Source organism: Phyllostomus hastatus, unplaced genomic scaffold (assembly GCF_019186645.2).
Source record: "Phyllostomus hastatus isolate PE091 unplaced genomic scaffold, TTU_PhHast_1.1 phas_contig_113, whole genome shotgun sequence".
Lineage (NCBI taxonomy): Eukaryota > Metazoa > Chordata > Mammalia > Chiroptera > Phyllostomidae > Phyllostomus > Phyllostomus hastatus.
Genome location: NW_025333530.1, coordinates 16,870,137 through 16,897,181, shown reverse-complemented (window position 1 = coordinate 16,897,181; position 27,045 = coordinate 16,870,137). Strand labels below are relative to the sequence as shown.

Here is a 27,045-nt window from a genome sequence, read left to right as displayed (position 1 = left end):
AGCCTCTCAAAGGCCTAGGGTTCAAATCTTAGTTCTGCCGATTGATTTAGGTCAGTGAGGTATCTTCTTAGACCTTAGAAAAACTCAGTTTTTTCATCTATTAAATAGGGATTATTGAACAGGTTATGTACCTAGGACAGTGCCTGGAAGTTGGCAAGTTGGGTTAAATAATCAGTAGCCACTTCATTCCAGATCCTAAAATCCATATCAAACTGAATCCATCATTTCTGTTTATGATGAGAAGCAATTCTACTATTCCAGGGCAGAGAATGTCTCCTCTGGAATCCAGGCCCACAAATTTCAAAGCTATTTGGCTTGTATGACCCAATGAATAGTCCCCATGGGTCTCTTCAGACACCCCAGCTTTTACCCCAGGGGGCCCTCAGCTGAGCAAAGCCTGCCAACCTGTGAGGATAGAGGCTCCCCCACTTTCCTGATGAGAAAAAAGGTGCATGAAAAGGAAGCAGCCCAGCTGGTTGCTTAGCTGTGGAAAATAATTAAACTGGGGAAGAAAAAAACACTTCTCCTGAAAATCAAGTTAGGTATGAATGCGCAGGGTGTGGCCCTTGCATAATTAGCCCATCTGCTTGTAAGGCGCCCTTGTGTCAGGTTTGCACCTCTCTATTCCTCCTGCTACTCCCTGTTCCTGTAGGTGTGTCTCTGGGCTCTGTGGCTGCCTGTCCCACTTCCCGCTCAGACTCCCGCCAGAGAAGTCACCACCCTGCAGCCTCGGTGAGCCTGAAACAGACCAGCTAAGTGCCTGCTATGGAAGCTGCAGATGCCTCCCAGAGCAATGGGGCCAGCCCAGAATCCAGGGAAGCCCGCAGCCTTCCAGTCCCCACCAGCAGTCTGGAGAATGGGGCCAAGGCTGATGGTAAAGTTGCCAAGACCACCAATGGGCATGGTGGGGAGACAGCTGAGGACAAGAGCTTAGGCAGCACCCTGAAGCCAGGTGAGGGAAAGAGCTCCCTGTTCTCCGGGAATGAGTGGCGGCGGCCCATCATTCAGTTTGTGGAGTCCGTTGATGACAAGGGCTCCAACTACTTCAGCATGGACACTGGGGAAAGCAAGAGATCTCCCTATGCTGGGCTCCAGCTGGGGGCTGCCAAGAAGTCACCGGTCACCTTTGCTGAGAAGGCGGAACTTCGCAAGTCCATCTTCTCAGAGCCGCGGAAGCCTGCCTCGCAGATCGCAGAGCCTGGCGATGTTCGAAGGAACAGCTACCCTCGGGCGGACACAGGCATCCTCCTGCACTCCAAGCTAAGCTCAGAGGAGGTCCTGTGTGACTCCTGCATTGGCAACAAACAGAAGGCTGTCAAATCCTGCCTGGTGTGCCAGGCCTCTTTCTGTGAGCTGCACCTCAAGCCCCACCTGGAGGGTGCTGCCTTCCGTGATCACCAGCTGCTTGAACCCATTCGGGACTTCGAGGCCCGCAAATGCCCCCTGCATGGCAAGACCATGGAGCTCTTCTGCCAGACGGACCAGACCTGCATCTGCTACCTCTGTATGTTCCAGGAGCACAAGAATCACAGCACCGTGACTGTTGAAGAGGCTAAGGCCGAGAAGGAGGTAACTTACTGGGCCCCTCACTGGCCCTCCAGGCCTTCCCTATCTCACCACTGGTGTCTCTCCATCTGATCTCCTCCACTGGGGATTTCTAAGATTAGGGGCTTCAGACTTCACTGTACCTAGCTCATTTTTGTTTCTGCATGCCCCCAGACTTGGGGTCAAAGACAGTTCCTCAATCCTCTAAGGCATCAGGAGATAGGGACTTTTCCTAGGTGAGCAAATACAGGCTGAGAAAAGATCATAGGATAAGTTCAAGTCCGTAACAGAATCAGTACTTAATCCTGAGCTCTGTGCCTTAGCTGGAGTCTTCCTTCCTTCCTTCCTTCCTTCCTTCCTTCCTTCCTTCCTTCCTTCCTTCCTTCCTTCTTTCTTTCTTTCTTTCTTTCTTTCTTTCTTTCTTTCTTTCTTTCTTTCTTTCTTTCTTTCTTCTTTCTTTTCCCTCTCTCTCCTTTCTTTCTTTTCCCTCTCTCTCCTTTCTTTCTTCTCTTTCTTTCTTTCTTTCTTTCTTTCTTTCTTATTTCTCTCTTATTTATTTGTTTTATAGGTAGGATTTGGCCCCAAATTTTATCTGAAACAAAGGTATGACCAGTTAAGAAAAGCCCAAGTGCCCCTGGAGGACAAGAAGGGCCTTGGGTAGCTCTCCTTGGGGGCCCCAGGAGCTTGGAGTTTATGCCCTGGCACTGGGGACTGTGTAACACTCAAAGACACAGTCCTGGCCCCTGAAGGATCATGATGCAGGTCAGCAGGTAGAGCTCAGACACACAAACAAGTTGGAGCATCTGCCTTGTTACACCATAGTAGCTCTAGGTAAACATCAAATCATAGAGGACAGAATGCCAGGCTGCATGGAATATTAGCAATCTCATCTGTCTCCCCTTTACCTTGCAAACAGGAAACAAGCCAGAGAAAGGAAGGGATCCATCTAAACTTATACAGTTTGAGCAAGAATCCTCCTAAGTTCACTTCCAGTATCTGAGAAAAGCATTGAAGGGATAGGATTCAGAATATGTACGCTTTACAGGAGCTTTCAGGGAAAAGCACCTATCTACTAAAGTGATTTTAATGGTGGGAGCTTCATGTAGCAACGTGTGCCATCAGCATAGGAGTAGATAGGAAGGAGTGGTGCTAACCAGCCAGGAGACTGAGATGGGACAAAGCAATTTGTCTAGGCCTGGCTCTGCTAGAATGCCAGAAGTGGGGGACATTGGCACAGAGTGGACTTACATCAATCATGGCATCTTTTGAAGGCATCTCCTTCAGACCCAAACATCAGCCCCCACACAGCTTTTTACAAGGAGCTCTGTCCAGAACCTGTTATACAGGCTGGCTGGTGAGAACCCAGGTTAGATCATCTGAGGACTATTGTAGTTAGCTACATGAAGCTGTACATGACACAGGGCTATGGGTGTTCATCTGCTGGGCCTCAGCTCTACCTATAGACTCTGAGCAGAGGCAGTGTTGGCGCAAGGTCACTTGGTATGGCAATAAGACAATCTTTTCTTTGGTGGACCTGAGATCACAATATTTTTTATTTCACTCTAAACGTCACAGTGAGTCCCACAGATATCATCTTGTCTGCCACCTCTGCTTCTGGACATTTCCCAGGCTAGATTATGCTGATAAAATTTACCATGTACATGTGCATCCTTTCCTGTGTCTACCCGAGTCCCTCCTACTGCATTCAGTTAGGGTGGACTCCCCATGGTGAATGGCTGCCTGCTCTGGGGCAGCCTGCCTGGCTTCTGCACCCACCAGTGTCCTTTCCCTGTTTTGGGTCAAGGCTAGGCTCTTGGTTGAGAACATGGTAAACCACATGTGGAGTAGCACTCAGTTCAGCATCACTCTGGAGGCATGAGCGCCTTGCTCCTCAGTGAGGCTCAGACTTAGCATTTCAGCTACACTTCCAACTTCATCATTTGGCTCACTTTGTTACTCTGACTGTGCCCCATAGCTTTGCTTCTTACCTCGTTGTCTGTTCCTCCATGAAAATTGAGCTGCTAGGCTGCTGGGCATGGGCAGTCACTGGACCTACAGCCTTAAAGGCTGTGCTGGTATAGGCAAGAAAGCCCTTTGGACAGATGACAGTGACTGGGGTTTAAGAAGAGAAGGCAGGCTAAAGGCCTTGGATGTGATGGAGGGGCTGGGAGGACTTTTCCAGGAGATTTTTGGGGAGAATTCTTGCTCTAGGACAGGGTAGGTAAGAAAAGGATGTGGGATGATTTCCATGGGTGCTGAGAGGGAAACAACAAAATACAAGAGGTTTAGAGATAGGAGGCAGAGGAAGAAAGTGAAGAACAAATGGGCAAGACACACACCAGTTTTTATCTATGTGCTAAGAACTGGTCTTGACATTGACATGATTGCTGATGACAACAGTCCCACGTGGTGGGGGTTACCACACTAATTTTATAGATGAAGAAATAGGCTCAAAGATGTCAAAAACTTACCCAAAGTTTGTCAGTCCTGGGGACTGGCAGTACTGTGGTTCAAACTATTAGTGTACCTGCAGCCCAGGCTGTTTCCTCTCCACCATTTTAAACTTTATTTTCATAGACTGGCAGGCTGTCCTTGGAGACACTGAGTCCAGTGGCTTCTAAAAACTAATCCCTGACCTGAATTGCCTGATGAATTGTTAACACACAGATTCCTGGGCCTTACCTCACAAGGTTTCGAACCAGGGCGTCAGAGCCTGGGGTCTTTATTTAAATTTTATTTTATTATTATTTTTTAATTTGCATTTTAACCATTTTTTTAAAGATTTTATTTATTTATTTTTAGAGAGGGAAGGGAGGGAGAAAGAGAGAGAGAGAAAGAGAAACATCTATGTGCGGTTGCTGGGGGTCATGGCCTGCAACCCAGGCATGTACCCTGACTGGGAATCGAACCTGCGACACTTTGGTTCTCAGCCTGCACTCAATCCACTGAGCTACGCCAGTCAGGGGCTTATTTTGTTTTTTAAAAAATATTTTATTTATTTTATTTTTAGACAGAGGGGAAGGGAAGGCGAAAGAGAGAACATCAATGTGTGGTTGCCTCTCATGCAACCCTCACTAGGGACCCGGCCCACAACCCAGGCATATGCCCTGACCAGGAATCAAACCATCAGCCCTTTGGTTTAACCTGTGCCCAATCCACTGGGCTATAACAGCTAGAGCTGGGATCTTTATTTTTAAGACTCCCATGGGGACTCGAATGTGTTGCCAGACTGCGAATCAGGGATCTAGTTCATCTTCACCAGTAGAAAACCAAGGCCCAGGAGAGTAGATTACTTCCTCAAGGGCCACATCTTGTCTAGAGATGATCTGGGTGATGTTCTTCCCACCCTATTTTATGCTTTACCTGTCCTAACACCTGAGGGAGAAGAAGGAAATATAAGCCCCAATTAAGCAGAATAATAATGGGCTTGTTGACATTTGAGTAGAAATATGGAAATCTATCTAGATTTTCAGATTCTTATCTAGCTAAGATTACTATTTTTCTGAGAGTACAAATTTGGCAATTAACTGGCTCATTTGGCAAATGTCACAGTCAACGGCCCATGTTAATTTGGTCAGAAGAAGATCACAGCCTGATGTCCAATCTCCCCTCTACTGAGGGCAGTGCAAGAACATATGTCTAGGAAAATATTCAGCTGTGTCTGCACCTGAAGGCCCCATTCAAGCTGAGACACCATCAGCTGCTGTGCCACTTTCTACTTGCAAGGAAACCTCTGATTTCAATGCTGAGTGGCCCACACAGGGCCTGTCCCAGGCACCAGAGAGGCAACCATACAAGTGTGGAAGAGGGAACAAAGGAGGCATTTAGGGACAGGCCTGAGCAGGGTGAAAAGAATGAAGTGGGTATTAGGAGAGAGTCAGGAAGGAGGGGTAGATAGGGAGCTGTGAGAAGCTGAGGCCCCATCAGACATCAGAGGCTTTAATCACCTACCAAGGGAGGAGGGACAGAGGGAGAGAGAGAGAGCTGGGGCTTTAAGTGGCACAGAGAAGGGTATGGGGAGGAAAGGAAACAACAAGAGAGAGATGGACTCACCTGTGAGGTGAGAAAGCCTGGGTGAGCTGAAGTAGCAGGAGTGGAAGGAAGGATGATGCCCTGGAAGGTACAGAGAACAGGCTGGAGGTTAGGAGGCCACATGGTAGAGTAAGAGAATTGTTGCATCTCAGCTTCACCACATGCCAGCTGGGAGAACTCAGACAAGCTGTGCTGTCTTTCTAGGCCTTGGTTTCTTCATCTGTAAAATGGGGATAACACTACTCACCTTCACAGTGGGCTGTGCACATTAAAGGAGAAATGCCTGGCACATAGTAGGTTCTCAGTAATACAATTAGTATCCTTTCTTCCCTAGTGTTACAGAAGAACCCAATATCTTCGGAATCTTCCTATGTTACATTATTTTCTACATCCTGTCTTTCTAGCAGGGGTATTGACAAGAGGTAAACAGAAACTAGATAGATCTCCAGAGGTCTCACTCCAAACCCTCCTCATCCTAGAGGTGAGAAAGGACTGCTCTAGGAGCACAGAGTTTCCAGTCTAAGATCCCTTACAAGACCCCACTGTGTTCTGCAATTCTGGTCTCTCAAGGTATGCTGTGGTAGCAAGGCCTCCTCCCAGCCTGTGTCCAACTTCCTTAGTGTGCCACAGAAATAAGACTATTCTCTCTATGCTAACTGCTTCTTCCACCCACTTTTGACTGCCCTCACATGGTTCTAGACCAGCCACTTCCCCCTCCTACCCTGGTATTGACAGACACCTTTCCACACCTCAGCTAGCTTTAGTCTTCCCTCCCTCTTACACAGGATGGGCTCCTGTGTAAGGACTGACTCCCTCTGCCCTTGGCCTAGGCTTTTATATTTTTCTAAATGTCATCAGATTCTCCCTCATCAGTGCTCAGTTGCCTTATTCCCTCCTCTTTGCCAGTGAATCCATTCTTGTCTGGGTACGACCTTTCCTCACCTGTAGGCCTTGATGCAACCTCATCCTTCCCATCCTCCATAGCTCCCAGAAGGTCTCCCTGAGCACTTAAGCTCACTCCAGATTCTTAACTACTCTGGCCTTCACCTTTTCTGAACAAATCTCCTACTTACAGGTAGTTAATCTACCCTCACCCCTTTTTTCCTACCTCCATACTGGTTTCCCTAGTGTCCTCCATACCTCAATTATCCGCAATGGAAGCCTCTACTTTGCACTTTTGATCTAAGTCTCAATATCCTGGCCTTTCTATGCACATTTCATTCTGTATCCTGACAGTATACATGTTGCACCTGGACCCCAATGCAGTGACACATGCTGCACTCATTACTAAATGCCAAGGTTTCACTTGATTATACTTGTCCACTGCCTTCACTTACTTGTGCCCTACTGGCTTGCCTGCCACACTGCACCTAACACTTTGGTGCATGGAAGGTGCCACAACAGTGACACTGGGATCACTATTCAGTTCTTTCTCCATACCAGGCACCTTCAGAGGGCTTTATGCCCTGATTCTAGTTCATCCCACAGCCTCCTTGGGAGGCAGTCCTCTTCCTATCTCCATGAAAGGTGGAGAGTCTGAGGCACAGACAAGTTAGTCACTTTGCAAATACCACCTGCCTGGAGGTGATGGTAACTGAATTTAAGCCTTTGGCTTCCCAGCCCTGTGCTCTGGGTGGACTCCCTCCTGGGTTCCCCATGCTAATTTCATGGAAAGCCTTCCCTTCCCCCCACTCCCACCAGGTCTGAGGTGGGAGTGCATGAACTTTTATTCTCTGCTTTCCTGTCTATCAAACCTTGTTTAGGGGATGGTGAGGTGGGGATAAGAAACTTAAGTGCCAATTTCTCTACCCCTGAGCTAGTGGGAGGGAGGGTTCCAGCTGTCCCATCAACTTAGGCCAGTGTGGGAGTTCTCTAGGGATGGAAGAGTTGTCTGGGACAGACCTGTTATCCAACCTCTTGGTTCCTTCCTCACAGCTTGTATCTGCCTTTCAGGTCCAGACTTCTTGGGACTTTCCAGTACCCTGGCTTTGCCAACACGGTTCAGGACTCTTGAGCTCTACATCTTCAGACAGTGTGAGGACTGAGTCTCTGCTGTCCATGATGGGGTCTTCCTTTGCTCTCTATCTTCCCACCACTGTGGCCAGCTTCCTCCTCAGCCACTTTCCAGAGACCTGGCCAAATCTCCATACTCTCCTTTATTTATTTCTTCCTCTTGACAACAATTTTCCATCTCTGGTGAGGCATTTTCCATGCTGTGGGATTTCCAGCTTATTGCTAGAAGGGCAGATGCTTTCTGAGAAGAAACTGTAGTCGCCTAGCTGGAAAGCCCAGGAGTATGTTTTTGGCTGGGAGGTGAAATCAAGCACTTTCTGATGGGGAGCTCTGCAATGCCTGTCCCAGGTCTTTTCCACCTTCTCTACTAGCATCCCAGCTCTCTAGACACCTTTTCCAAACAATCCAGGGAAGTTCTCTCCACCATCAATTCACTTCCCTAGTGTCTGAAGAAGGTTCTCCATCAGCAAACCCCTTGGTTATGTGAAATGTTCAGGAAGTGTGACATGTGGGGAAATCTGTGCCCAGCTGCTCAGGACTCCTTGCTGATGAAGTTCATATTCCTAGTAGTTTATGGCTTCCTCTTCTTGACTGTTCTTGTGGATTCCTCAAAGAAATGACTGGAGAAAGGAATGGCCTCTGCATTTAAAACCCAGTGTAGCAAGGAGACCTGGTACACTCCAAGGCTTTCTCAATGACTTAGTTTTTCTGCCTGTTAGGTGGATATCACCCACTTGTTTTCCAAGCTGGAAGGTGCTTTCAGAGCGTTAGTGGGGAACCCAGCAGAGAAAAAGGTGCCCCTTGGCTTGCCTGAACTGAATTGACCTTAGCTTTATGGCTTTCCTTTTGCCTTTATTGTAGCTGCTTTTCAGAGTAAGTCATTTTTCCAAATGGAGGGATGTATGGATATTAAGAGCTCATGTCCCAGCACATTTCTGATAAATCTTCTCAACCTTCCTCAGACCCCAACACTCTGTGTTCTGCTCTTGAGCAGGGATCCCTTCAATCTCTCCTGCTTTTCCGGCATCTACCCATTACTGCCTCACTCACTAAATCAAGTTTCTATCTTGTCCAAACTGAAGATTGCATTCCTTTTTTCCATTAGCAAGTTTATAGCTATGCCTGCCCAGACAGAGTCCTCTCCAGCAGCAAACCTGGCTCCAGTTTGCAACATAGGCCTCATGTCATGCCATAAAAATGTTACATACTGTTTTTGCCACAGGACACTCCCTGGGCTGGGCTGGACTGGGCTAGGTTAGGCCAGGCTGATCTGGGCTAAGTCCCCTTCCATCCCTTAGCCTGAAAGAGGCAGGAGCTTTCCTCCCTCTTCTTAGTGGCCCCAGGTCCATTGAAAGGAGTGGAAACCCCATAAATGGGCCTTCTTCAAGTTCACATTGGGTGGAAAGGACTTGCAAAGGTTTAAACCTTTTAAAGATATGGTTGGGATGTCCAATCCCAGAGGTCTGAGTTTACAATGAGACAATGTTTTGGATCTTTGGCAACTGGCACAGTGCCTGGCCTATCTGAGGTCCCAATGAGGGTTTGCTAAATGAGTGGCTGGGTGGATGAGTGAGCTCTGCCAAGTTAACTCCTCTGGCAGGATCCCTCCCTAATTCTTCCACCTCTTTCCCTTGACTTTTTCACCAACCCTGGCCCTTCCTTGCAGACAGAGCTGTCACTGCAAAAGGAGCAGCTGCAGCTCAAGATCATTGAGATTGAGGATGAAGCTGAGAAGTGGCAGAAGGAGAAGGACCGCATCAAGGTAAGCAGTCCCCCTGGCCTCTCCCTTGCTGTACTCTTACTCACCCTGTACTCCTAGAAGGAGGCAGACCTCCTGTTTAAGGTAAGCCCACATTTACATCCTACACTTGTTTGGCTTTGGATTTTTCCACTTGCTTTAACGTTCCTATCAATTTCCCTTCTAAGTCTGGGTCAGGCATCCAGGTAGAATCTTGTCCATCACCTAAAACTCATTTCACATTATACCAGGAAATAACAACCTTAGAACAACCTGTCCTCAAATGTTCCCATTGTCTGCTTGGTCCACCAGACTACTCAAACATCAAATGCTTACCATTTCTTGTTTTCTTGTGCCAATGTGGCTAGAGGTATGTCTGCCAAGGTTCAAGTAATTGTGAACCGCAGTATGAAATTATTGACTCATGACCCTGGCCACATAAACATCCATCAATTCACTTTCTGAATGAGGTTTTGTTCTGATTGAGGTTTCAATGAGCATACCCTGACTCATGCAGGCACTTCTGGGCCCATAGAATTGCACAAGGGTGGAGTGATAGTAGGGAAGGAGCCACAGATAGATTAGGAAAGGTGGGCTATAAAAAACCTGGCCATCTCTTTCAAAAATGGCATCTTTCAATGATGTGTTGAATGAAAATTTTGGCCAAATAAGCTTGCTGGGTTGGGATAGCCTGACTGTGTTGGGAACCTAAAGGTACATAGGAACCTATGAGAAGGAAACCATAAAGAAGTTTTTAAACTCTCCTTCCCCTATTCTCTCACTCTGAACCTAGAGTTTCACCACCAATGAGAAGGCCATCTTGGAGCAGAACTTTCGGGACCTGGTGCGAGACCTGGAGAAGCAAAAGGAGGAAGTGAGTGCTGCACTAGAGCAGAGGGAGAAGGATGCTGTGGACCAAGTGAAGGTGATTGTGGATGCTTTAGATCAAAGGGCCAAGGTGCTGCATGAGGACAAGCAGACCAGGGAGCAGCTGCACAGCATCAGTGACTCAGTGCTGTTTCTCCAGGTAACAAGCAACTCTTTCATCATTCAATCCCTCAGTCCTCTCATCCACTTTCTCATACCTTCATTGATTATCTATCCATACTCCATTTCATCAATCATTCATCCATCCAAGCTCCCCCATCTATCCATTTAATTTTTCTCTCCAAGCCATTTCCCTACCTAATCCAAAGATGCACACAAAAATCACCTTGTACCAACCTCAATTGATATGCACCAACAGTGCCCCAACACAATAGAAAAAGTTCTGTGATTGATTAGTGATGCCTGCTTTGGCTACAGGATAGTGGCAGGTAAGTGTTGCTTATTTGTCATCTTTGATCTTGTCTATTTATTGAGTCATTCATCCACCCTTCTATTTGCTAATGTGTTTTGGGTACTACTGCATGACTAGTACTCTTATTAGGGGTTTGAAGAATAAATTAAGAAGAATCCGACAGTAACCAGAGGGGAGGTGGGAGGGAATAAAGGTGGGGAAGGGGGGAAGAGTTTTCAGGAACAACTATAAAGGACACATGGAAAAATCCAAGGTGGGGGTGGAAGCAGGTGAGTGAGGTGGGGATGCCTGGGGTGGGGGAAAAATGCAGACAGATATATTTCAACAACGATAAAGTAATTAAAAAAAGAATAGAGAACTATAAGCCATGGTTTTTCCCCCCAAGGAGCCACATCTAACTGGGAAGACAAGACATATACAATTAGAGAACAATGTATAAGACTGTATAATTACATGATAAAATGTGATTCAGGAGATAAGTGCCTGTGGAAGCTGTGAGAGGTGCAAGAAGACATGAGTAATCTAAGACAGCTTTGTGGAGAAGGTAGAATTTGAACTGGCTCTTGAAGGCCCATTAGAATTTGAGAAGAAATAGAGGTTCTTTGGTGAGGGGTAGGGGAAAGGAGAGGTGCAAAAGTATTGGGTCAGGATTGTGTGTGGCATGTAAAGGTGGAGATACAAACATGACCAACACACAATGTTCTAGTAATTCTTTGCATTTCTTTAGCACTTTCACTCTCAAAGTATTCACAGCTCATTTCACTCTCCAAAACCCTATGAGATAGGCATGATGTACCCAGTGTTGGAGGTGGGAATTATGGAGCCATATATCTGACTGCTAGTCCTAACAGAAATGTTAGCATCTAGTGTATTTTAGTCAAACCATTTCATTTTACAGAAAGAGAAGCTGCTATCCCCAGTGATGAGAAATGGGGCTAATAAATAGCAGAGCTGGATCTAGAACCCAGCATCTCTGGATCCCAGTTCTGAGTCTCCCAGCTGGTCTGTGACAGCCCTTTGCAGAAAAGTATCCCCCCAAACTTCTAAAAACCCCAGAGGTTAATGGCTTCTTTCCTTTCTTGGTAGGAATTTGGTGCATTGATGAGCAGTTATTCCCTCCCACCTCCCCTGCCCACCTATCATGTTCTTCTGGAGGGGGAGGGCCTAGGGCAGTCACTCGGCAACTTCAAGGACGACCTACTCAATGTGTGCATGCGTCACATTGAGAAGATGTGCAAGGCAGATCTAAGCCGTAACTTCATTGAAAGGAACCATATGGAGAACGGTAGGTCCCCTCTTGTGGGCAGACCCTAAGGCCATGGGCATTTTTCTTCTAGGTCAATCCTTGCTGCCTGATACAGGCTGGCATCCTCCAACTAACCCCTCATTGTTCCCAGTCACCTATTGCATCTAAGGTGCTGGTACTAAGATTCAGGGATTGTAGCCCCTCATTGAACTTGCTGCAAAAGCTAGACAGCCATTACAGGGGCCTCCAGGGTAAGGAACACCTAAGCACTGGCTGCCCATATGTCTCTTTTCTGCGGTTGTCCATCAAACTCAGTGACCGGTTTTATTTAGACCCACATTTGATTGTCAGGTCCAATCCAGCAGCTGTGTAGATGCTGCCACTTGTAAGGGCCAGACTCTAAACTGGTAGCTTTGCAGACTCCAGTAAATGTGACCTAGAACTGTGCTTGGAGGGAGAACTTGCCATGACTGTGCTGAGTGGTGTTACACCCAGAGGCTGGGTGGGGCCAGGATAGGGAGAGTGGAACACAGAATGTCTCAGTGACTCACCAGCTCCCCTGAAGTCAGCTTCTTTTCTGAGTCATGCTGCACCCCACAGAGGCCAACTGAACAATCTCACAGAAAGCCTCTGAACTTGAGAGACTACCCTGTTAAATCTTTTCCACCAGTCCCAACCCAGTCCTTTTAGCTCCTAAAGCCTGGACGCTTTCCCCAAAGCCCCACCCAGTGCCAAGGCCAACACAAGCCTTGAGGACACAGCTTGATTAATGAATTTTGGCCCCAGGAACACCAAAGTAAGTGACCTCTGCTTTGGTCTGCAGATGGAACATAAGACTTTTGGGGGCAGAGAAGGGGATAATAGTGTGCAGGGTTTAGCAGGACACCTGTATATTTTGGAGATGGTGACATCACAGTGTCCCTGTGAAACTGTGGGACATCAAATTACACCTGAGGACTGAAGCCATTGCAGCAAGAAAATCTCTTGGCTTTAAGTGGAACTCAGCTCCTGAAATCTTCCTTGTAGTGACAGTGGCAATGGTGACAGCTGGCAGAGATTGAGTACAACTGTATGCTGGCTTTCTGAAATCTCCTCACTCACAAAATCTTTTCCCTGTGGGTTGTATTGCATTTGTGTTTTATACTCTGCTATTCAACTTCCCATATCTTCTCATCTGAGAAGATACTAGTGCTGGTGGCCATGCAGAGGATTAGAGAGTGTGATGATCACAGTCCCTGGGGTACAAACCTGGTGGAGGAAACTTTCAGCTGAGGTCTGGCGAAATCTATGAGGACGGCCCTGACTGGGTCCAAGTGGCCTGTGAGTCTTACATGGACCCTGCCTGCCATCCACTCATTGTGTAATTTCTAGGTCATGATTGCATTGGCCATAGCCTCTGTGCAGGGTGGCCCTGTGCCCTATGCAAGGTATGTTGGGAAGTGGCTTCCAGGAGCAGGGATGGGTGCTGATGTCAACAGCCATGCACCTGTGCCTGAGGCCCTGGACTTCCATGTTGGTTTTTGTTGCTGCTACACTGTGTTTTGGAAAGTATTTTGCTGTAGGAAGCAGAAGGTGGGTGGGCAATGGGTCAGACCTTGGAGTAACCATCCTCTCCTTCCTGAGACCAGCTCACACACCAGACCAGGGTCTCATTCTACCATCAAATGCCTGGGGGCTGAGGGGCACTGGGCCACCTTCATCCTGGGTTTGGGAAAGGGAAGGAAAGGGCTAGGAAAACACCAAGGATGACACTTGTTTGTCATGGAGTGCCTACTGTGTACCAGGGCCTGCTAGGCAAAGGTGATGGAGATGAAGAATTAGGGTCTGAGCCACTCAGTTCCTCCTCTTGCCCAGGGTAGAGAGAGAGGGAAGGACGGTGGGAAAACAGGAGATGGGGAAATTGTGAGAAGAAGAAATAGGATAGAAGGCAGCTAGGGAAGGCAAGCACTGGGCCATAAATTCATTTGGGTGTGTGGGTCTCATGGTTGGGGTGGAGGAGAGGGGAGGAGTCTGTGCCTACTATAAGAAGCTCACTCCTCTCTGCACACCTCTGCACAATCCCTGGCTAGGGGGACCAGTTTTAGGATATCACTGCACCCACTTGAGATGTCAGCAGTGGCTGGGACAAAGCTAGGAAGTGAGGCAGGGCTCAAACCCCAACTATGTCTGCATTGACCATGTGACATTGGCCAAGTGACTTTATTCACCTTCTGAGCCTCAGTTTCCTTATCTGCCACATGGCAATGGATCTTTGTAACAGTACAGGGGTTGATATATACATCAGATAAGAAATGCATATCAGTAGCACCTTGTAAATTGCAAAGTGCTATGCACATAATGTTACCCACAGGGTTTGTCCAAGGGAGGGTGAATGGCTCACTGTAATCCCCTATTCCCCCAGGAGCTCAAGAGCAGAGGGGATGCTGGGAAGGATGTCACCTTTCCCCAAGGTTGAGGACCCTTGTCTCTCCCTGGGGCAGAGGAGGCTGTGGGCTGACTCAGCCAAGCTCAGGGATGCCCTCAGTAGGCCAGCTTCTCCTCCACACAGCCCCTCTGCTGACTCAACCTTGCTCCTTCTCAGGGGGGGACCATCGCTACATGAACAACTACACTAACAGCTACACAAATGAGTGGAATGTGCCAGACACTATGAAGAGATACTCCATGTACCTCACACCAAAAGGTAAGGGTGAGTCTTACTACTCTGGGAAGGACTCAGCTGGATTCCATCTGGGTAAAGGGACTATCCTCAGTCTGCCTGGGGCTGTCTTAGCATGTACCTGTTGTCCTGATGGAACCATTAACAGTGCCTCCTCTTTCTCTCAGAAGCATCCTGGTTTCTGTGACATATTATCTGGCACCCTGCTCCTGAGAGGCTTCCTTGCTCTGTGACACAGGCAGCCCCCACCCTTCCCTCACCTCTAGCCCATACCCTTCCTTCTCTTTCCTTCCAGAAGGTCTCCTGGCTGCTAGTCTCACCCACTCCCATCTGCCAGACCAAGCTGTGTTTTGCTTCTTAGGTTTTTGTAGTCCTGTAAAAACGTTGGCTCCCCCAAGAATCATTCTGCTTCTCAAGGGCAGGGTGATTGATGGCTCTTCTCAATTTCTCACCATTCCCACCATATGTGGGCTGATATACCATACATCCTGGCCTTCTCAGCCCTCCTCCATGCCCTGGAGAGTCCTGTCCTGAAATGGTGACAGCCTGGGTGTGGGTGTAGACCAGTGTCTGCCTGTCTTTGCCTTATGGTAGCCTGTCACATTCTTTGGCACCAACAACAAACCACAACAATGACCAGTATATAAGGTGGGTGTGCCAGGCTCACCAACTTCTAGTGGGAGGAAGGTATATAGGCATGTGTTTTGTGGGGGGAGTCTGGAGAAGAGTAGGTTATGGGAAAAAGCAGAGAGGACACATGGAAAAGGCACAAGGGACTGAGAGAGGGGAGCCTGAAGTCCTCAGCACTGATTCACACACCTCAGACACACATACATTGGGAGGGACTTAGGGGTTTGTCGGGATGAGCTCAGTGGAGAGGAACCTCTGCTGCCCCACCCAATTTGAAAAAAAAAATACCTGAATTTCTGGTGGAGACCTGGCTAGACAGCTGGCAGTGGAGTTCCCCACCCCCACATTCCTGGTGTGGGGTGGCCAGTCCTTCCCCCTGCCCTTCTCAGGGTGCTTCCCTTTGTACTTATTCTGTGAGACCTACACTAAGCAAGCACCCTGGCATCCCTCACCCAGGGTGCCTCTTTTCTAGCTCTCCCATTCCTCTGAGGACCAGACACTGATGTGGCAGCAAGACCCCCAAATTGTCCCTGCTTTGCTCCCCTGTTCTGTAGAAGATTGGGGAGAGTATAGGCTCCACTGCAGGCTGTGAGGGGGGATGGAGAAAAAAGCACAGGCTCAACAAGATGTCACCTTGAGAGCATTGGACTGGTCATGCCCCCTCAGTGTTCCTATCTGAGAAGAGAGGATATTGGACTCACATGCTAGGAGAGCTTCCAGCTCTCTCAGTGGGAGTAAGGCTTTGACATCTGTAGATGAAAGAAACAGGTTTATCCAGTGTCTCTGCCCCTACCTTGGGGACAGGTGGGAGGAGAAAATTTGCCTTCTGGGAGCTCCCAGGCTCAGGGTTGAGGCAAAGGAAGGGCCAAGAGAGTCAGCAAAATCAGAAAAGAAGGCCACCAAAGGGCTACCAGCTTAAGTCTAGGAGATTTGGGGCAGTGGGATTGGGCAGTAAGGCTTCCCAGGAGAGGTTAGTCTCCAGGATCCTAGAAAGGGGGCAGAATGCTCAGTAAAGAGGGCATGGCTATGATGGCAGAGGACACTGGGGTAAGAGGAATGAGGAACTTTGGGTGCAAAGGTTTAGAGAAAGGACCAGTAATTGCTGGGCCAGGTGTGTTGGAACTCAAGAGGGGGGTGCTGATTAGGTGAGAGGGGCAGGCTGACACACATGGGGGGGTATATTTTCTTGGTTTATAAATTGGAGGTATATATCCCACTCTGCCATCCTTTCAAGATTGATATAAGAGCCCAAATTTGGGGGATGGGGGTGGTGGTAAACACCTGTGTAGTATAAGGCTCCCATACCTAGAGGGAATTATCTGGTTCATGTTCATGGGCACTGGCTCATCAAGCCCCTCACTTGTCCAAGGGCCCAGTGCCTTATGATTTCCATGGCCTTCCTTCCTCACAGGATCCCCATTTCCCAGTCTCTGGTTTCAGTCACATGGCAACTGGCTCAGGAAGGGAGTGCTGGCTTTTCTAGTCTCTGGTGATCCTCAGTGCCCGCGAATAGGGTAACCATGTGTATCAGTCTGTCCAGAACTGTCTAGGGTTATGCCTGGTGCACTTGGCATAATTATGAGTAACACCCTTTAACTCCTAAAATTGTTGCAATTTGAATAGTAAATTAAGTGACCACCTTCTTCTAGACCCAAAGGGGCTGTTATAATGGTAGAATCTATGTCCTGGGACAGGTACTGGGGGCCATTTAGGAGCAAAGAATCCTTCCTAACTGTCCTTCAAGTCCCCTATAGGCTCCCTATTGAGCCATACCCACCTTTCTGTGAGGACAGCCTATTCTGCTTTGCTTCATAGCAGGGGCTAGAACATCATACCAGCCAGTGTCCCCCAGCCGCCTCTCCAAGGAGATCAGCCAGAAGAACTTCAATAATCTCTATGGCACCAAAGGTAAGGGGGTGGCTCAGCTCGAGGGTGGGCAGGACTCTTGTGGGCAGGAGAGGGGAGTAGGCCCACAGGCAGAGGGGTTAGACTCCCCAATGTGAGGTGGATGTGGAGATCTGGGTTAGGGTTGTGAGCTCAGAGGTGGGTGGCGAGGTATAGCTTAAAGAGTATGTGTGTGTGCATGTTCATGTGTGTGCACATGTGTGACATTGTTAGGCTAGAGAAAAGGCAGCTAGGCACTGCAGCATCACTGGAATTCCACAAGTCCATGTGATCTCCTTGAAGGTTGCTTCAGGAGAACTGGAATCTGGGGTTAGGTGTGGAGGTCTCCCTCAATGAGTATCAGGGCATGAGATATATTTACTGATTTGTGTACTTCCTCATTGTAAAGTTGTCCAGTGGTTAAGACAAACTAGTGTAGCTATAGATGGAAAGGGTGGAATGATTTGGAATGGGCCCACCTTTGGAAATTGAGGAGGTATTGTTGGTATGTGAGGTGAGACAGTGACATGCCCTTAAGACCTATAGATATTAAGTAAAAGTGGAGGCCTGGTTTCCCCAGGGAAACAGGCCATATGCATGCCCTTTCTGCTCCCTAATACTAAAGACAGGACCATGGTGTTCAATGATCCCAAGCCCTGGGAGGCCCTGGTTCTACCCTGGGGGGGGCCTGATTCTACCCTGGGGGCTCCTTGGTACTTTCCAGCCATGTGCAGAGAAGGAGGGGACTGAGCCAGCTCCACCAGAGCCCCTACCTTAGACACAGCACCAGAAGGTCTGAAGAGGCAAAGAAGGGAGTGCTGGGGGTACTCTTCAGTGAGAACAAGGTCCTGGAGATCTGAAGGGTCAAGGGCACACATGGACAGGGCAATGCCCAGGCCTCTATGTCCAGGATTGGATTCACATTGTACCATCACATGCATGACTGTGATCTCTGTGAGGGCAGAAGCTGGGTCTGTCCTATTCACTGATGCAACTCCAGGGACTAGAAGAAAGGGCTTAGGAAACATGTGTTGAAAAAGAGTGAACAAATGAATGAATGAATGAATGAATGAAAGGGCAAAACATATGGCCCCACTACAGCCTTGGGTGGATATGCTCACTAAGATCCATGCTGCAGAGGCTTCCTGAGGACACTGTGGGAGAGGCTTCACACTGGAGCAGGTGGACAGCCCTAGCCATCTCTGACTGCTGAGCCCAAACATTAACCTGAGCCCATGCTGCAGGCAGCTATGGGAGAGGATTTCCAGGAATGGGAACTATGTCTGAAGTGAGCTTAATAAAGCTGCCCCAGACCTCCTGGAAGGAAAGGGCCAGAGAAGAGTGCATCATCCACAGGGGCCCTGAAGCTCCCCCACTCAAATGCCCTAGTGGTGACCATGCTGTCCTGGACATCCTTCCCACTGCCTCTTTCTTCTAGACTACAGGGACATGTTTGCAAATGGACATTTGTCTGCCTGTTTCACTTGATAAACAGAATTCCAGGACTTGTATCAGCTGCCTCTGTCCCTAAATTTTAACATGTGTTTGTATTTATTTGTTTGTTTGCTCATTCCTTCAACTGTCAACTATACAATGACCACCTTCTGGGAACCAGGCTCTGTGTCAGGCATGGGTGTGATGTTGAGCCAGATGACTAGACCCTCTGCCCCACCGTGCCCATTGGGGAAGACAGACAATTGAACGTGCCACTACAACCCAGGGGGCAAGGGGTGTGGGTGAGGTGGGGCATGGGCTGAGTTACACACAGATTTGGGAAGATTACATGGAAGCTGACACCTGAAGCCCTAACACATGAGTTTGCATGTACAGTGAGTACCCTAGGCAGAGGACCTGGTCTGTGCAAAAGCCTAGAGGCCAGAGAGCCTGGTATATGTAAGGAATGCAGAGTGCAGTCTGGGTGGAATGTTGGGCAATGGAAAGGATGGGAGAGATGGAAGCCAGAAAGTGGAGTCTGTGGTGAGGGGTGGGGGCAATGGCCCACGGAAGAGCTATAGGTTATGTATGATGGACTTAGAATCTTCATCTGATTACAGTGGATCCTTAGATAAGGCAGGGACACAATGACACTTTATACTTCACAAGGACAACTTTTATGGCAAGAAGGATTGGCAGGAAGCATGCCTGGGCTCAGAAGTATCCTGGTTTGAGACATGACAAGGCCTGGAGAGGCACAGAAATGGCTCAACCTGCCTCTGACCCCCTTGCCAGACTGCCTTGGCCTGAGGACCCTTCTTTCCACACCTCCAGGTAACTACACATCCCGGGTCTGGGAGTACTCTTCCACCTTGCAGAGCTCTGATGACCTACCTATGGCCCAAGGCAGCTCCTCCTTCTCTCTGAAAGGTGAGCTCTGTACCCCCTTCCCCCCACTGCTTTTCCTGTCACCCACCAAGCCCTGCATTTGTCTCTGCTCTTTCACTCACCAGTTCCTCACCTTGAAGGTGCAGAGCCTTGGACTGAAAGCCAGACAGCTGCCACTATCCATGTTTTCACTGTCAGGGACAGCTATATCCCAACAGCATTTCTCAAACTTGTCTCATCACAAACTGTTCCCTAAGGGGGAACGCTGTGCCCTGTGATAACAGGCATTGGCATCAGGGAAACAGGGGCATACCACACCTTATACAGCTGTCACCCCTGGTATCCCCAGGGTGCTTCCATCATGCCGAACTCCCCAGTCCTCCAACTTCAGAGTTTATTTAACTATGTTTACCCACTGACTTCTGGCCATGGTTGACTCTAGAACCCTGTGACCATATAACACCTGTCAAATTTCAAAGAGCCAGGTCCTGCAAAGCTTCTTTGGGAAAAGTGGGACTAGATGATCTCTCAGGCCTCCATGTCTGATTCTGTTCCTAGGACTCTTTGATAAGGCTGAGTAGTCAGTGCCTCCTGTTCCCTGTGGCTGGGTCATTTTGAGAGAAAGGCTTGAGCCAAGCCCAAGCTCACAGTGGAGCCTAGTGCCCTCATGTCTCTTTGGAAATGTCCAAGCGACAGTTCTGGTGGGTTGTAGTGAGAGTGACCCAGTTTTTCTTCTGGCACCTAAGATGTCTGGCCTGGAAGAAAGGATAAGCAGGTTGAGTGGGCTCAGGGAGGGGGGAAAAGGGATATTCAGGGCAAGCAAACCCCCAAGCAGAGGCCTCTGAAATTGGCTTTATCATCCAGTGGCCCCTTCCTAGCTGGGATCCCAGCCTATGCCCAGGACAAATATTCTTGGAATGATCAGAAAGGTGAAGGAGGAAGGAATATGACTAGAGGGTCCCAGCCTGCAGGAATCCCTGGGAAACTATAGGATTTCCTTGGTCTTTCTGGCTTCTAACAGATCCTAACCCCACTTCCCTCTGGTCAAACCCATGTCAAAAGCCACCCAGTAGGTGTGATTTAGAGCTTTCATATTCCTCAGTATCTCCCCATCAGCCTGCAGAGCCTCCTCTACAGGTCTTGCCTTAGGAGAGCACCTTCTCAAACACACCATGTCCTTCAAGAATAGCCTGGGAACATCTGCTGTCACCTTCATTCAGATCCATTCACCAAATCCACTGGGAATGGCCTTGGATGAGTGTTCTGGTCAGGGCTGCATGTGTGCAAGGAAAGCCCCCACCTGTGAAGACCAACCCACCCACACCCACTCCAGCAGCCCTGGGGGAGGCAGAAAGCATGAGTGCTGGGTGCTGGGCTAGGGCTGAGCAAGGGCTGTGGAATTGCAGCACCCCAAGATGAAATGTGACTCTCTCTGGCCCCTCCTGAGATCAGCATTGTGCTGCTAATACCTCTCTCTCTCCCATCAGGCACTGAGAAATTCCCCTATCAGTTCACCACCTTGGGACAGGCCACCACAGAGTTTTCCAAACCATTGGACACCAATGGGCTGTTTAAAAATAATTCTGGTACTTCTTTGTTTCCTTTCCCTCCTCTTTTTTCTACCACAGTGGGGAGGTGGGACAGCCTGTGGGACTCTCTGCCACTTCTAGGGTGTCCTGGTTCCTCTTGCCCAAAGCCCTTTGGAAGGTGATGAATGTCCCACTGCCATTGCTGGCTCCCCTCCCCTTTTCTTCTACCTGCTGCATAAGGCTGGCCTCCTGGACCCCCTCCACCCACCCCCATCCTCACCTCTCTTATGGCTGGCTGTTATGGGATTATCTTTCTGGGAATGGAGTGAGACCTGAATTCCCTCTCTCTCAGCTTCCCACTCAGGATCAGTACAACCCTCTCTTTCCAAGTCTGTCCATACCCAGATTCAGGGAGAGACCTGGGTTCTCTGCTTTGTCTCTGCCCCTTTGCCAAGTGCCAACCCAGGAATGGGCTAGCTGGCTGGCATCCTGGCAGTGCTGCAGGTGGTTTCTGGGTCTAACCAACTTATGTTTCTAAGAGCAGGACAGGACAGGACTCTAGGTGGCCCCAGCCAAGGACAGACCCTATAGATTTCTTAAGTTCCTCTGCATTCAGGTCACAGCCTTTTCTTTCCCTACAGGCTGATGGCTGACACTGAGTTCTTTTCACAGTTTTGTGGACCACAGCTCCTTACAGATCTCACTGGGGAGAAGTGGGGAGGTAACTCCGGGAGCCCCACCTTGTGCCAGTGTCAGGATCAGACCTGGACAGTGCCCAAATGCTCCAGACCCCTTGGGCTTGCTTAACCCTGGACCACAGCCACATGGCCTTCTCTGGGTCCCACCCTCCTGCTTCTGATGTAGGGGAAAGGCAGCAGAATTGGTCAGCAGGAACATGAGGGTGGGTTTTAGAGACCAGCAAAACCTGGGTTCAAATCCTGCTTATTAGCTGTGGAGCTCAGGGCAAACTGCTGAATTCACAGAAATAGGGTGGAGTCTCAACGAGACATTTGCAAAGTGCCGGCATGGTGCTTAGCATGAGTGGGGTCAATAAATGGGGAGCATCGTCCATGCACACTGGAGAGATGGAATGAGCACATCTAGGTGGAATCCTATTCCACCTAGGCAGATTATGCTTATGAAGTGGCTTTTCTGGGCTTTGGGGTGGGGGGGTCAGGGGTGTGAGTCTTCAGGATGGGTGGGGGAAATCCTGACCTAGATTTGGGGGTGACAGTCTTCTGCTGCCTGACTCAGCCTACCTGGCCTGCTCCTCCTCTTTCTGTCTGCCTTGAGGTCACTTCCCTTTGGCAGACCTCCCCAGGATTTCCCATTGTGAGACTCCAGCTGCTGCATGCCTCTTCAGGGATGGCTATACTTGCCAATGGGCTGGATAGAGTTCAGTGACCACTTTGGAGAGGTATCTGCACCCTGAAGGCTCTGACTGCCTGCCCATGGTTCCTATGACCAGAGTTTCTTGTCTCCCCAGGCTATCCCTCCCTCATGAGGAGCCAGAGCCCCAAGGTCCAGCCCCAGACTTGGAAATCTGGCAAGCAGACTTTGCTGGTGAGTGGGGAGTGATCAGAAGAGCCTGTGGACACAGGCATGTACAGATTGGACACTGAACAGGTCTCCCCAGGGACAATGACTTATCAGTTTCCTGGGTCATGTGGGAGGCTGGTAATGTGTTCAGACCATGGGATGGTAGGAGGAAGCAGTGGTGGCCTGAATACCTGCATAGACCTAAAGGTAGTAGAAACCCAGGGCTAATAGGCAAGGGGCCTGGGCAGCATGTATTTTTAAGCCTCAGTTTTCTAATCTGTAAAATGGGCAGCCCTGTTTGTTTGTTTTTTTAAATTCATTTGGCAAATAGTTGTGGGTACCTATGCTTGTTAAATGACGGCTTGGTTGCTGCCAGCTCTGGGAGTGTAAAATGCTCAGCCCAGGGGACAGGCATCCTAGAGATGAGTTCCATGTCCTTGGGACAGCACAGTGATGATTGGGGTGATGGTGGGGTGAGGAGAGTCTGCAAAGTTAGGAATAGATACATTCAGGTTTCGGTCGCTAATGATGCTGAGCCAGAGCCATTGAAGAGCAGCACAGAGGGAAGCAGAGCCTTGATGTTCAGCTACCTGCTGGCTGTGGGTCCTGAGCAAGTCAGATTCCTCTCTGAGACTCTGTTTCTTTACGTTTATAATGTGGTGCTGAGATGAGGTGACTCCAAGTACTCTATAGTCCTGACATGCCTGACTCTTGGCCAAGACCTCACCAATCAGGGACTTTCCTTCACAGGCTGTACCTCTACCCCGACAAATGCTTCTGTCAGGAAGGCCCAGGCCAGGCCCTGCTGAAGGATACCACCCAGATGTCCTAGGTGTGGGTGATATCTACTGAGGTTGAAGGGTGGAGCCCCTGGCTCCCTGCTGTCTTTGCATTTGGAGGTCAGAGCAGGAGGCGGTGATTTGATTGGGGCCACAAAGACTAACTGAGGCTGGTTTAGTTGGAGAGACTCTAATTTTCTGGCAACTGGAGCTATGTGATTGTATGTGTAACTTAGGGCTGGGCCCAGGGGCATTGTAGCAGCAGGACTGCACAAAGCAGATATGGAGAGAAAATAGGCACCTTCCATTCCCGAGCTCAGTCCTTCCCCTCTCTACCCCATACTTTCCCACATCCCTGCATCTCAGCAGAGAAGGCTCATCACCACCCAGAGATACCTGGCAAAGCAGGCTCCAGTGTCTCCAGCTAAGCATCCAGTTCTGAGAGAATAGAGGCAGATAGTAATATGCTGAGATGGCTGGCTGGAAGTCAGTGTGCCTGGGATCTGGTCCCAGCCCTCCCACCAGCTTGCTATGTGACCATGTGTGAGTCATTCTTCCTCTGTGCCTCAGTTTCCCCACCTGTAACATGAGTCAAATGGCTGGGATGATTTCATAGCTCTTCAAGCTCTCACATGCTATGACTCTGAACCAGAAAGGGTACAGGGGTGGGCAGAGCAAAGAGAGAGCATCCTTTCCAGATGCCATGGGCCTCTCTGTTTCTGCCTATCCATCACTCTGGTCTCCAAAAAAAGATAGCACTTTTCACTGACTTGGGTAAATTTACATTTTATTGACCCAGTCTTCCTGAAAGAAAGGCTATAGCCATTGTCACATCTATTTACTTTGCTTTGGGGTCCAAGCTGACACCTGGGGTTCAAGAGTACTGGTCCAGAGTGTGCCACCAAGTAGCTGCGTGACTTGGCCTGTGTCATTTCTTCTTTGGGTCTTCCTTTCTTCCTTTGTTTAGTAGGTAGTTTCACTGAGGTCTGAGCTAAGGTTTCAGTAGCTAAGGACACTGAGCCAGAGCCATTCCAGATGTCATGTCCTATGTCATCTCCTATGTCATGTCTATTATTCCAGACAGATATAGGAAAGAGGCTACTAGTAAATAAGTTTCTAGGCTGACAAGGGCAGGGGCTGGAGCACTCTTGATGTCTCCTGCATGAAGATCAGTCAGGTGTTTGCTGGGCTCAGTCTCTGTCTCAGCTCAGGGACAAAGCCACTCCTGGAGACTCTGTAGGGGTCCACAGTGCTTGTATTGGTAACCAGCAGCTAAAGTGTACACTTCTATTTCAGGCAGTTTCTCAGGGCTGTGATGAATGATTGGGAAGAGAGGGGAGTGCTGATTTTGTGAAGTTGCTGCAGAATATAATACACAGAGCTGGCAGGAGAGTTGTTGCTTGCTCCGTCCTAAGAAATCCTGAATAAGAAGTCAGGATGAGAAAAGAGGAGGGGTTGAGGTGGTCTGTGTTGGGCTGGGACAGTTGCTTGCCCTCTCTTCACCTCCCTGTCAAGGAGAATTATGCAAAGAAAGCAGAAGCAAACACTTGGAATTCTTGAGACTCAAGAAGTGGTTTGGGCAAATGGGTGGGGGTGGACTCTGGAGCTGGACTGCTGGGGCTGGTGTCCTGGCTCCCCTACTTACCAGCTAGGTGACCTCAGGCAAATTGCTTACCCCCTCTGTGCCTTGGTTTGTTCACCTATAAAATGGGTATGGTAGCAGTAACCCACTTAACTGGGTGGTTATAGAAATTCCATGAGTCTGTCTATATAAAACAGTGGTGTGTACTCTTCCATCAAGTAGAAAGCACTATATAAATGGGAGCTATAATAGTGCTGGGAGGGCCTTCCTGGGCCATGTAGAGAAAATTTGATGATGGGTCCAAGGTTCAAGCTCACCAATCAACTGATGGAAATAAACTCTAAGTAGGATTTGAACTTGGAGACTTTGATAACATTGGGCCTCAATCCTGATCACAGAGTAGATAGAGATTGCAGGTTTGGCCACAGACCCATAGAATTATTAAGGTTCAGACCACTGCTGCTTCCTGGGGGAGGTTAGAGTTGGGTGGGTCTGGCTAGTAGGCTCCATTGTCATCTGCCCTCTCTAACTACTCTTGTTCCCTGCAGCCTCATTACCGGCCATTCTACGTCAACAAAGGCAATGGGACTGGGTCCAATGAGGCCCCATGAGTTCCTGACAGGCAGGAATGAGGCACCACCACCCCTGCACTCCTAGCTGACGCTGCTGCTCTTGCTGCTGTTCTCATTTGGGTTGGAAGAAGACCAGTCCTGTGCCTGCTCTCCCTGAGCCCTCTCAGGGCCATCCTGGCCTCCCCATACCTTCCCCATTAACCACAGTCCACCCAGGCCACTCTCTGGTTTTGAAGCTTCTAATTGTTACCATTTTTGTTGTGCTCAGAAGTCACGCATCACAGAGGTGTGAGATAAATGGACTTCTTTCCCTTAACCCACTAGCTCTCTCTTCAGTGGGATTATTGGGGCTAGCAATGGGTGACCACATAGCACTAGTTTGCCTTTTCTGCCCATTCCTTTTCTGTCTTTAGGCCTGTTGACCATTTCTCTCCAAAGACCCTTGTCCCATTATGCACACAGTATATGCCTGGCCAAGACAGTTGTTCATCTCCCATCCACGTGGGCCCACATTTTTTCCCTAGCAGCATTGCCCCATCAGGAGAACACTGGTTGTTTGTGCCCTGCTCTGGTCCTACCTACAATGCCCAGCCTGGCAAAACCTGCAGCTTTTGGCCACCACAGAAGGAAACATCTCAGCATCTTGGAATCATCCTTCCTAGCCTTGGGTCTCACTACATCCACCTTGAGTCTACAGTCCCTAAGGGCAGGCTTTCCTAGTTGGTAGGATGGCCTTAGTCAAAATAATCCTCTCTTCTACCTGCTGAGATAAGCAATTCCCTTGACATGATACCAGTGAAAATAGCTTCTGGTCCAACTTTCCTGAGGAAAATATTATTTAGCTATAGAATTTCATTACTTTTATAATTTTGAATTCTTCTGGCCATGGGAAGTGAGCATGACAGTGAAAGTGCGGGTGGGCTGGTAACTGCCAGTGCTGTTTAACAGGGTGCCTAATAAACCTGCCCCACCTCCATCCACTGCCCCATCAGTCTTCTTTCCTCTGACTGCCCTCCATGCTGCCATGAGGAGCCTACAGAGGAGACCAAACTAAGAGCAGCTTGGTGGGGGCTCTGGGGAGGCTGGGCCATTTTGCAGGGGTGGGACAGGGAGGGAGATATTTAGCTTAGGCTTCCCCTGAATAAACCATTGATCACCTACTTCTTCTGTATTGAACAAGTGTTTCCCTCAAAGTCACCAGCGGGACAGGCTGCAGTTCCTCTAAACACACTGCCCAACTCTGACAAGTATGTGATCATCTTTCCTCCTTCATCCAAAAGAGGTGGCTCCTCTGAGTATCCCTTCTACCCTACCACCCCCACCTGAGTCCCTGGGATGCAGTGCAGGAGCCTAGACCTTTCTGAGGCAGGCCTCAGTTAACAATGAGGACAGTGGCATGGGGTCCTACAATATGTTGACTACCCTGAGGGCTGGGTGCTCAGAGCCCCTGTCAGACTCCCCTGGAGCCTCCAGAAGAGAGCAGTGTCCAAGAGTGGCCACTCATAGGCCGGAGTGTGGACTGAGAGACTTCTCAGTCCTGGGGAGGAATCCCTGAACTAAGGGCTCCTGGGATCCTGAGGGCAGCACCATACTGGACTTGGGGCATGGGGAAAGGAAATGAGACCTCCCAGTCCCTGGAAGCCCAGAGAGGCCTGGAGGGGCAATCTGAGGAGAC

The 27,045-nt window shown here is 49.0% G+C and overlaps 1 protein-coding gene across 3 annotated transcripts; it reads left to right on the top strand.

Moving 5' to 3' along the window:
- Positions 1-621: 621 nt before the first annotated feature.
- On the top strand, positions 622-26,346 carry TRIM29 (tripartite motif containing 29). Of its 3 annotated transcripts, none has more exons than XM_045839821.1 (10): positions 622-1,569; positions 9,257-9,352; positions 10,122-10,355; positions 11,715-11,913; positions 14,456-14,557; positions 16,982-17,071; positions 19,316-19,411; positions 20,857-20,955; positions 22,385-22,461; positions 25,347-26,346. In XM_045839821.1, the coding sequence occupies exons 1-10, from the start codon at positions 766-768 to the stop codon at positions 25,407-25,409; spliced, it is 1,860 nt and encodes a 619-aa protein (XP_045695777.1). In that variant the 5' UTR covers positions 622-765; the 3' UTR covers positions 25,410-26,346. The 3 variants fall into 3 exon arrangements, with proteins under 3 accessions (XP_045695777.1, XP_045695773.1, XP_045695783.1); XM_045839817.1 differs by having other exon boundaries at positions 16,979-17,071; XM_045839827.1 differs by lacking the exon at positions 20,857-20,955 and having other exon boundaries at positions 16,979-17,071.
- Positions 26,347-27,045: the final 699 nt, after the last annotated feature.

What these genes read in the sequence shown, in the direction of transcription:
- TRIM29 (XM_045839817.1), top strand. Translation starts at nt 766, where the DNA reads ATGGAAGCTGCAGATGCCTCCCAGAGCAATGGGGCCAGCCCAGAATCC. An exon ending in AGGAGAAGGACCGCATCAAG is followed by an intron (nt 9,353 to 10,121) that starts GTAAGCAGTCCC and finishes CTCTGAACCTAG; the next exon opens with AGTTTCACCACCAATGAGAA. An exon ending in CTGGCAAGCAGACTTTGCTG is followed by an intron (nt 22,462 to 25,346) that starts GTGAGTGGGGAG and finishes TGTTCCCTGCAG; the next exon opens with CCTCATTACCGGCCATTCTA.